This window comes from Berghia stephanieae, chromosome 4 (assembly GCF_034508935.2).
Source record: "Berghia stephanieae isolate SIO BIC M18660-M18661 chromosome 4, UCSD_Bste_1.3, whole genome shotgun sequence".
In the NCBI taxonomy this organism is placed as follows: Eukaryota; Metazoa; Mollusca; class Gastropoda; order Nudibranchia; family Aeolidiidae; genus Berghia; species Berghia stephanieae.
In genome coordinates, this window is record NC_088363.1 from 94,952,099 (window position 1) to 94,964,238 (window position 12,140).

General features: G+C 34.5%; 1 protein-coding gene across 1 annotated transcript; it reads left to right on the forward strand.

Moving 5' to 3' along the window:
* The first annotated feature begins 9,592 nt into the window (after window positions 1-9,592).
* LOC144971899 (uncharacterized) lies at window positions 9,593-10,255 on the forward strand. Its single transcript, XM_078912970.1, has one exon. The coding sequence runs from the start codon at window positions 9,593-9,595 to the stop codon at window positions 10,253-10,255; it is 663 nt and encodes a 220-aa protein (XP_078769096.1).
* Window positions 10,256-12,140: the final 1,885 nt, after the last annotated feature.

Genomic DNA, 12,140 nt, shown 5'->3' on the forward strand with positions numbered 1-12,140 from the left:
GTTGTTATCATACTGTCATTGTCATGCTATTGTAAACATTAAAATTTCTATATCATATAACTACAAGTCGCCTATCAGGCATCTAGTACTCTTTTAACTATCCCATTTTTTTTTTTGGATAGTGGAGTTCTTTTTCAAAATTTCCGACTGCAGCCATTGATCCACTAATGGATTGTCAGTGATCTGTCATCTCCTCTTGGGGCCAGCTTGCCGTAATCTTTGGCTGATGCCATCTAAGGCATTCCACTCCCTGGTGTATGGGGAAGAGTTTCTGTTGTCTCCTCTTGAAACTGATTTGACAAATCATCTAGTACAACTACTGACTCCACCACAGAGCAATCAACAAAACTGATTTCATTAATCTCATTCATATCCATCTGTCTGGCTAGTGTTGAAGCTGTGGAGGAAAAATAATATTTAGAACATCTTTTTCACTGCATTGAAACAAAACATGTTTATATCTGTGAATTATGAAACTGGCCACATTATGAAATCAAGTGGTGCTGAAATCAAAAATGTCATTTCATTTTGACACTTCTCTGATACCACATTGTCTTCAGGTCAAAGTCAGAATTTGGAATGATAAAAACTTTTGAACAATGTTATCTCCTTAAGCAACATGGAATGCTGGCCATTTAATTAAGATGATTTTAGAACTACATCCCACTTTTTAAACAAATCCTTATAAACTGTTCGTCAGTGCTTAAAAGTGTTACTATGAATATACAGTGGACTCCGGATAAGACGATGCCCAGGGGAACCAAGAAAAAAATCGACTTATCCGAAAATCAACTTAACCGGAGTGTAACCAAATGAGCAAAAACGCATGTGAACAAGGCAAACCAATCAAGAATAAGTATGTCCCTTCATATCGCGCGGTCTCTGTAGTGGTCATCAGCAGAGGCTCCTACCCCCAATAGCCCCATAGAGGAATCAGAATACATGAAAATCGGAATTTGAGATAAAAAAGCGGAATCAACTTACTGTTATTGACTATGACATGCTTTGCAACAGAAAATGTAATAGACAATCCAAAAGTACTCATATAATTAAAAATAAAAAATGTGTAAAAATGTACAGATTGTGTAAAGACTAAGAATGGGGTCAAATAATAATAATAAGAGAACACACAGGTCCTGGCCGTCTGAGAGCAAAGCATTGAACGGATGGATTTAACCTTGTCAGGACCCTCCCCCCCCCCCACACACCTAAACAAACAAACGCGCGTGCCGGTACACACACACACACACACACACACACACACACACACTTACACAGGGCTAAAATTAAATAAGGAAAGAAGCTGACCGTACTCAATAATATTATTACGGAATGAAGCCAACATATAATATTACAAAGGTCATTGACCTCACAAATTGGAGTCACCATAATAATAATAATACTTCGGTCAACCCCCCTCCAGACAGCACACACTTTGAAGGGACTAATCAGACTCACAAAATGTGTGTTGATTGACCATAGGAGATGCTGACGAAATAAGCCATAGTTCACTTTTTTTTCACTACAGACTTTTTTTTTTAAATGTTCCTCGATTGGAAAGGTGAAAAGCGGAATTTTTGCCTTGAATGGGGAATGTATACCAATTAAGTGAAATTATTCCGCGAAAAGCGGAAGGGTAGGAGCCTCTAGGTCAAGGTCATGCTTCTTGTAAATCGTCGAGACAGAAATAGCCGGTATGCCAATTTTCTATGCGATGATTTTCTGTCGCATGCCAGACTTTCCAAATGCATCGAATCTTCCTTTTCCGCGATAGGTTTGCCATTGTAGTTGTAGACTTGACTTGAATTCTTGATAAAATTGATACTAATTAAGAGGGCCATTACATAGGATGGCCTGGGATTAGAACCCAAAAAAAATCTTGAACTTGAAGTTGAGAAATTAAAGTTATTCAATACTGCTTATGTACATTGAACACGGACGTCAGGAAAAGCACCTACATCACATCGATGTGCGCCAATCGTTCGCCGATATTCTTAACCATGAAAATTCTTACTGGTAGCTTTTTTAACCAATGGAAATACTTGTTTATTTGTGATTTTATTGTAGTCATGAGTGATAAGAAAATCGACTTAAGCGACATCGACTTATGTGGAGTTTGTTTGTTTTTTACTAATGTTATATAGGAAGAAGGGGGAGGGACCAAGAAAAAAAATCGACTTGGGTAAAAATCGACTTAGGCAACGTCGACGTATCCAGAGTGCACTGTATTTGAGAAGACGATGGACTCAGCAACAGTATGCATTTTTGTTTTATTTCCTTGTAAATCATCTTTTTGTTTGAGTATTTTTCTCTAAGGGGGAACCAGTATTTTTTTTTACATATGTAATATGTGATAAATAAGCATTTGAGTGTGTTCCTCTTAATGGGGACCTGTGCTTGTGCCTGGACGACACTTTTAGGTGACTTCAAACTAAGTACACCGATGGCATGCTCTTGGAATCTACATCCATTCCATATAAGAACCATTCCCTTCTTGTTTTACTTATTAGTGCTTTGAATTGTTAATCTAGAATTGCTAGACTATCCATTTGCATCATTAGTGCTTTGAATTGTTAATCTAGAATTGCTTGACTATCCATTTGCATCATTAGTGCTTTGAATTGTTAATCTAGAATTGCTAGACTATCCATTTGCATCATTAGTGCTTTGAATTGTTAATCTAGAATTGCTAGACTATCCATTTGCATCATTAGTGCTTTGAATTGTTAATCTAGAATTGCTTGACTATCCATTTGCATCATTAGTGCTTTGAATTGTTAATCTAGAATTGCTTGACTATCCATTTGCATCCTTTTTACTGGTGCTGAAATGACCTAAATATGTCACAAGCAATTAAAAACAAAAACGAAGAGGAATTATAATTCTATAACTTTTTACTATCCCATTTTCTTCCTTTTTACTGGCGCTGATATGACCTTAATGTGTTGCAAGCGCCGTAAAACCCTTAAAAACAAACAAATAAAGAATGTTGATTAAACAAAATCACACAATCACACTTACGTTATACTTCGTGGTCCCACTGTCACTTCAACGTCCCCCATTTTGACCAACTTGTTAGCCCTGATAGTCCTTTCAGTACTGTTGTCAATGTTACATACACTGTTAGTGGCTATGTGGTCTTGTGGTATGACACTCGCTTTCGGATCGGAAGGTCCTGGCTCTGAGCCTCGCTCAGCGCATAGTTGAGTCCTTGGAAAAGACTCTTTACTCACATTCTCTCACCGTACTCATGTGTAAAATAAGTACCTGGCCGTTAACAGCGCTGTCTTTGTCCGAAAAATTGTAATATCGCCTAACAGTGTTATGTTCCGTCCTAGATGTTAAATGTTGCTGTTGACCAGGGACCCCTTGTAAAGCGCTTTGAGCACACTTAGTGGATATTGCCTATATAAAGCTCAATTTTTAAAATTTTTTTCTTTAGTCTTTCGGGTGAAATTCTATTAATAATTTAATGATATGTCAATAATTTTTCTGGCTGGACTGGGATTCGGAACCAAACTCTCAGTGCCCATTACTGAAAGTTGTTGATAAAGTTGAATTAAATGAAGTATAGAATTCACAAGTTGCACTTCAAGTCCAGATTACCCATTACAAACTTAATGAGGAGGAACACAGTGGTGTTTTTTCTTAAAGGTGAATTGTTATGAAATTATAATGATTTTAATTCTATTTATATCAATTTTAATATGATACGATATCAATTGATTTTTAATGTAAAATTTGCATCATATAATTACTGGCCTCTGGCTCTTTTTTTTTTTAACAATGAAATGCATCCAAGTGTAATCTTATCTTCTGATCTTGAGGCCCATGAATCTCAGAAATAACAAATCTGCTGGGAATTGAACCCATGACACTTTGATTCATATGCAAGCATGATAACTCGCTGTGCTTGCCCTAAATAAAACACTAAATGAAACAAAATAATGCTTTACAGGATCCAATTCTGAAGTGGAATTTCAATACAATGTTGCGTGATGCCACTTTGACGATTTGTGATTAAAAAATACATGGCAATCCCTTATGACACAAAAGCTCTTGCTCCATCATTTATTTCAAATTTGAAATATTCATATAATTTTGTCAGCTACTTCAGGATTGATGGTGTAAAGTAAATTTCAAGATTTTAACTACCATTGAATTATTAAATGTGAATAATCTTGTTTTGATACTCGACTTCAGTCTTCATTTATTGTTTTAATGTTTTTAAAATTGATAAAAAATCAAGAGGAAACGTGTCCGTCCCAGAGATGTTAAGAGGCAGTTGTATATACAATAGAGATGATATACTTTTGAGACTAAACTACCAAAAGAGGATAGTTATGTTATAGAAAAATATTGTTCAATGAATCTGTGCATAGGCAATTGTAAGGATGAGTCAATATTAGACGATCACAAAAGATGCATGCAAATATAGTACAAATTACTTGTTTAAAATATTGTAGGGTAATATCTTTATTCGTGGAATGCCTAGGTGATAGCCTTTTACATTTGTATACAGAACAATGTATGGAACTATTATAATTGCAGAAATTTACCTTGAATACCATCAACAATGTTACTACACTCGCCAATAATGACGAGTACCGGTACTTGTTCAGTAAAGATTGAAGAGGGTCCTGGTTTCCCCTCCAGTCTGCTTTACAGAATCAACATGACTTTGGACTATTCTTTTCGTGTCCTTGAATTTTTTTTTTAGCTCCATCACCGAACGGTTTTTGAGAATTCCGCATTGATTCTCATTCTGATCTTTTCCCAAACCTGAAAATGAAAAAGGAGAAAAAAATATGTAAATCAATGATTATGTAATGAGATTGTTGAGGACATTCATTTTGCACTGGAATCAGTTCTATTGATTGCTTTTTGTTGCCATAAAATCTTTATTTATTATTATGGTTGTAGCAAACATTACTCGTATAATTAGTCTCTATCCTTTAAATTATTTGCATAAAACATGTCATGCTTTTGAGTGTAGATTATTATCAAATTGGCATTTTATCATTAAATATTTGTAGGGTCTGACTGGAGAGGGTGAAGATTTATTTCTTGCTTATCAAATGTACTCGGGAAGGTCGCCCTAAATCTGTATGCTTTTCTATACCTCAAATTCCAACAGCTCTAACTGCAATTATTTGACATCTTTTGTTAGTTTGATGTAAATACATATGAGGTATTATCAGTTAACCTTGCTTAAAAACCGAAAATAGATACCAAACCCCCTCACCCAAAATATGTATGCTCATGCCCCAAACCCGTAAACGGCTTGCCCTAAACCAGTACAGCATTAAATTAGTCTCCTAATTTTTCAAAATTTCATATTTTTTTAAATATGATAATGTTGTGGTAGAATTTCATTTATAATTAGTTTTTAAAAATATTTTCTAAAAGACAAAAAAATAAAATAAAAATTGAGCATATATAAAGAGCATTATCCTAGCCTTTACGTTTGTTGCGGTTATAACTTTTGACGCATTAGCGATTTTCTGTTATTTTTTGCACTGAAAAAAAAAAAAGAATAAATAAAGACACCGCTTGGGAATTTTTTAAAAAAAGAAAAAAACAACCTTTTACTTTTAGAAAGAAGTTTATTTTCACTTCCACTTCATTTCGAATTTTTCTGGTTGACTTGTTCTAAATATTCAAGTGAGTTGAAAGCTTAAAACTTCTGTCATTTTTGTGGCAACTGACACAGATGCTAGATTGTATACTGCTAAACATGCTCAAAGCTCTGTAAGGGGCTCCAAGCCAATAGCAACACCGCAATATCACAACTTTTCCCCGACAGAGTCATTACTTTTAATGGCCAATTACTCAATAAGGAGCCTTTTCCAATGACTCGACTTTGAACCACTCAGGGAGGGACTGAATCTTGGGCCTACGGGTCCAAATGCAAGTGTCATACTACAAGATAACAAAGCCCCGACTTAGTAGGGGCAAAGAGAAAGGGTGAAATTTATTGCCTAACCTCCGCACTACGCTACATCTATTTATATTGTTTATTGATAAATTATGGGTGCCATGTCGGCTATTATGATGCTTTAAAATTTTCATTGAACATGCCAACCTGTTTTTTTTGGGGTTTTTTTCATTAATTTTCTTTTTTTTTTTTTTTAGAAACCCGAGACCGGGTTGTCACCTTGCCTGTTCTTGCCAAGTAGGTAGTAAAAGGGTGGATCAGAGAGCAGAGCAGGGAGATAGGAAGTAGATAAACACGAGGTATACAAATACAAAGCAACATTGTGAGTGACAGGGACCTACAATAGGCACTTGCAAGAATTTTTCAAAATAGTGGCTATGGGTATTAATTTAGCGTAGAAAAATAAAGGGGAGTGAAACATTAACTAGAGTGAAAAAAGTATCGCTCTATCTCAACTGGCTAAAAAGTTATGACCGTTTATGTGGAGGAAAATCTCTATATAGCTTAATAGGAAAAAAATGTGACGAGAGCACAGCATCCCAATGCATAATCAAGTATAATTCAGAAACAGCTTCAGATACAACTTTGAAATTTTTACATGTGGTAAATCATCTCTGTAGTACATTGCAAACAGAAAATGAATTATTTATTGAGAAAGAAAAGTATAGTTTAGAGCTGAGACAGCTGAAATCAAGGAAAAATAGATCACGACATACAAATGAATAATGAATGACCTATTGGAATTTTGGAAAAGTCAATAATAAAATATTTATTCACATGAAGATAGACCAACTACACCACTGAATCGGCGTCATTTAGTTGTTCACTTTGAACTTTTCAAAATGAAAATAGACCTCATAAAAGCAAAGATATGGACTGACAAATGTTTGAGGTGGTGTATTAGCACAGTCTACAGTCCCTACAGATGCCCAGTGTCAGTGACCGTGTTGTAGCCTATTTTTATTTCATTTCATGATAGACCAAATACACCACTGAATCGGCGTCATTTAGTTGTTCACTTTGAACTTTTCATAATGAAAATAGACCTCATAAAAGCAAAGATATGGACTGACAAATGTTTGAGGTGGTGTATTAGCCTACAGTTAGGCACTTGCAAGAATTTTTCAAAATAGTGATATCGGTATTAATTTAGCGTAGAAAAATAAAGGGGAGTGAAACATTTACTAAAGTGAAAAAATTATCGCTCTATCTCAACTAGTTAAAAAGTTATGACCTTTTATGTGGTGAAAAATCTCTATAGAAGCTTAATAGGAAAATATGTGACCAAAACACAGCAACCCAATGGATAATCAAGTATAATTCAGAAACGGCTTCAGATACAACTTTGAAATTTTTACATGTGGTAATTCAACATCTCTGTAATACACTGCAAACAGAAAAATAATTATTTATTGAGAGAGAAAGGTAAAATTTAGAGCTGAAACAGCTGAAATCAAGGAAAAATAGATCACGACATGCAAATGAATGACCTATTGGAATTTTGGAAAAGTCGACAATTAAATATTTATTCACATGTAGATAGACCAAATACACCACTGAATCGGCGTCATTTAGTTGTTGACTTTGAACTTTTCAAAATGAAAATAGACCTCATAAAAGCAGAGATATGGACTGATAAATGTTTGAGGTGGTGTATCAGTGTTTTAAAATGATCGAAAATAGGTGATTTTAAAAACTTCCGCTCCCCCGTTCCCTAAATTGGACAGACGTCCGTCAAAGGATGAAAAACGTCAAAATCAAAACAGTGAAAATCAATCGGAAAAAAAGGAAGAGAATCGTAAATTATAAAATGATTGCATGGACATAAAAACGCCAATTAATTGAATAATTTAAAACAAAAATAACTTCCATAAATGGAATATTTTGTAAGATATAAAGATGTAAAGTTTTGATGTGGATTGACGAAGTTATCTCTCAAACCCAGCAGACGACAGGAAGTGAATCAGTATAAGAAAATGGCAGCTTCGGTAAACAATCGAGGCCAATTACTGGTATTTGGGGAGCTCTAACTTTTGAGTGCAAACATATTTTGCTCTGAAATTTTTAGAGAAGCTACTTTAATATGTATCTCAGAAGGACTTTTTTTTATTAAGAAGGACCATCTCTGGTTTAAAAGTATAAGCGCTTAAACACATATACTCTCTTTACGCAAAGATTTCTCAAAATCATGATATAGGAAGATAATAATATTAGCATCATTGTATGCAGAATTTTATGCCCTTTCCAATGATATATAATACATGCCATTTCATTCCACTGAGAAAGAAGAATGAGCATTTTAAAATCACTCCTAAATTTTTTCCCCTCAAAAACGGAAAAAGAAATCCTCGCCTGTTTTCAACTCGCGAGAGCTACTTCTTGCAAGTGCCTACTACAGTCTACAGTCCTACAGATGCCCAATGTCAGTGACCGTGCTATAGCCTATTTTTATTTCATTTCATTAGTGACAAAGAAAAAATATATGTACTTCTCTTTTTTTCGCACTGTCACGGAGTGCTGCAATCTCGACATAATTGTATTTTCCAGGAGGGCTGCAGTTTCAGGGTTTGAAAAGTTATAGTTTTTCTCTTGTTGAGCTCCATTTTCGTCAATGAATTTCAAAAGGAAATAGAATCTAACACAAAACGAAAGCGGATGTAGCGCTGATTAAATCTTTTGCGTTAGAAGAACCCAAACAGCAGCACAAAATAACCGATAGAGTCAAGGGATAGGTCAGGACTAGGTCAGGACTAGCCACGCCCATTTCTAGGCTAAAGCCCAGCTAGTCCGAGACTAAATAATGCTCATTGAATCCGATTTTTTTTAGACACTTACTAAGCTTGGGCTAAAGACTAGCTAGTCATTTACTAGACTAGTAAATTACTAAAGTTAGTCCGCGTTCATTAGAACGGGCCCAGCTGTTAACTGCAGAAGAAGGGAGATTAATGTAGTGACTAATGACACAAGAAATAGAAATCAGCCTATACGATGTTACTTTTGTAACAAGCTAGGACATATCCAAAGGGATTGCCTAAGTTTGAAAAGTGCTCGAAGGGGCAATTGGGTGAATTCAAATTCACAAAGTGGCTACAGTAATTATAATCGACGTAGAGATTTCAGTAGTAATTTCGATCGGAATAAGGACTGGAATAAGCCGAATCGAGATAACGAATGGGATAAGCCGAATCGACAAAGTTTTCGTGAATTCAACATAACTTTTAGAACACTTAATACATCAAACACAAAAAACGAGAAAACTCTTCAAAGAACGAAACCGCTTTGAGGAGACAAAATAATTCTCAATATTCAGTCTATAGTTTAAATGTTTCAAATAATCCAAATTCATGTCTAATTAAAATACAACAAACACAAATAAGAGCGCTTGTAGATACGGGATCATAACTTAGTATAATTAATCAGCGAGTTTATAACAGCCTTAAGTATAAAACACCATTAAAAAGAAAACGCATAACATTGTGTTCTGCAAATGGTTCTAATCTAAATGTTTTAGGTGAAGTAGAATTAGATTTTAAAATAGCTGGCATTAGGTTAAAACACAGCTTTATTGTAGTTTCAGATTTGAATAGGAGTATAATCCTTGGTAGGGATATTTTAGTTAAAAATGGTGTTAGATTATATTTTGATCTATGGAAAATGAGAATACAGAATGCCTATGTCTTGTTAGAAAATGATATTCACGTGTCAGCAGTATCTCGTTTAACAAAAACCATAGAGATAAAACCGAAAACTGTGTATCTAGTAGAGGCAAGGATAAAGAAAAATCCATATTTTAATGAGGAGAAAAGTTATGAAATTATAGAGTTAGACAGGGGATTTATAAGTGAACAGCCAGAAATTAAAATAAGCTCATCAATAATTAGATTGAATAAAAAACGAACATTTCCTCTACAGCTAATAAATCTATCAAATAAATATGTTTGGTTGAAAAGAGGTTGTATCATTGGAAGAATACAAGAGGCGAGCGTGGTTAACGCTATTGATTGTCCTCGATTAAACCCAAAAACCGAAGTTAAGTCGGATGAGGAATTCATCAAACAAATTATAGTGAATGATGAATGTAAGAAGCCAGTGACAGAGGTAATTCTTAGAAATAAAAATGTATTTGCGTTTGATGATGCAGATTTACAATGTACTGATCTATTAGAAGCCGACATAGATACAGGTAACCATGACCCCATTAACCTGCGCCCGTATAGAATACCGTTATCACAGAGAGAAAATGTTAGTGACACAAAAGATGAAATATTGAGTGCTGGAATTATCAGGCCAAGTTTTAGCCCATGGAATTTCCGGTAGTTCTTGTAGAAAAGAAAGGAGATGGTTTGGGTAATAAACCAAAACCAGACATGTGCATTGATTTTAGGGCATTGAATAAAATAGTGAGAATAAAAAGTTATCCCATTCCACTGATTGATGATATAATTGGTAATTTAAAAGATAGTCAGTATTTTTCCTTATTTGATTTAAAATATGGATTTCATCAAATTTCAATGTGTGAAAGTTCCATTCCGCAAACCTCATTTTCATGTTTTAAAGGTAAATATGAGTTTAACGTTTTACCATTTGGCTTAAAGAACGCACCTTCCATATTTCAAAGTATGATAAATAAGTTGTTGATAGGGTATGAACATTTTACAACAGCTTATATAGATGACATATTGATTCATACAAAATCAACACTGGAAGATCATTTATGCCATATCCAATTAGTGTTTGATCGGCTTTTACAACATAATTTGAGACTGAAATTATCCAAATGTAGTTTTGCACAATCAGAGACAAAGTATTTAGGCTTTATAATAAACACCAAGGGAGTTAAACCTGATACTGAAAAGGTAAACGCGATTAAATCGTTGAAACCTCCAGCGAGTGTAAAACAAGCATGCAGTTTTTTAGGTCTGACGAGTTGGTAAAGACGTTTCATTCCAAATTTTGCCAAAATAGCCGAGCCGATCATCTCGTTGACAAAGAAATATGCACGTTTTAATTGGGATGAAAAGTGCCAAAGAGCATTTGATTATATGAAGGATAGTTTAACTGTGGTTCCATTGCTCGCGTACCCTGATCCAAACAAGCCTTACATTTTGTATACTGATAGTTCAGATACATGTGTAGGTGCAGTTCTAGTACAAAGTTGTGAAGTTGAAAAAGAGTATATACAAGGCATTTCCAGTGAAAAACCAATATACTTATTAAGTCATAAAATGTCGCAGTCACAAAAAAAGTCATATTCAACTTCAGAGAAAGAAGCTTTTGCGATTAATTATGCCCTGAATAAATTACATTATTATTTATATAATGCGAAATTTATAATAAAAACAGACCACCAGCCTTTAAAATATTTGTTTAGTGCGGAACAGAAAAATAGAAGAATTCAAGCCTGGGCGTTAACTATAAACTCTTATGACTGTGAAATAGAATATTTGAAAGGATCAGAAAATGCATGTGCCGATTTGTTATCTCAATCGCCGCCAGAAAATGAAGATACCACTGTTGAGATCGCAACTTTAAATTCAAATAAATTTAATCCTGAGGAATTTATAAATGTCAAAAGTTCAAGAGGAACCCGACTTTGATATAAAAGATGAACAACAGAAGGATTCGGATATAGTAGAAATAAAGTCAAAATTAACAGACGGAACAGCTGACAAATCGTTATATAATAAATTCATGGTTGATGACATTCTATATTTTATTTCACAAGTAGATGAGGATCCAATATTAAGACTGTATGTGCCAAAGCACTTAAAGCAACATGTGATTAATCAGTATCATCATTCTAATGGACATATGTCAGTAGGAGAAATGTTCGATGCGATAAAATTAAAATATTATTGGCCAAATTTATATAAGGAGTTACATGACATTCTAGGAGAACGTGTTACATGTAAGGTAAGAAATATGAAACAACAGAAAGCACCGATACAAGATACAGATATCCCACCTTATCCTATGGCAAGTGTCTCTTTAGATTTATCAGGAAATAGATATATTGTAACTTTTATAGACAAATATTCAGGCTGGCCAGAGGCATTTCCAGTGCCAGATAAGACGGCTGACAGTATCATAAACCTTTTGCTAGAAGAAATAATACCTAGACATTCTTGCTTATCATCTATTACTACAGACAACGGACGAGAGTTTGATAAATATCTTAAAAGAAACTCTTGAATATTTAGAT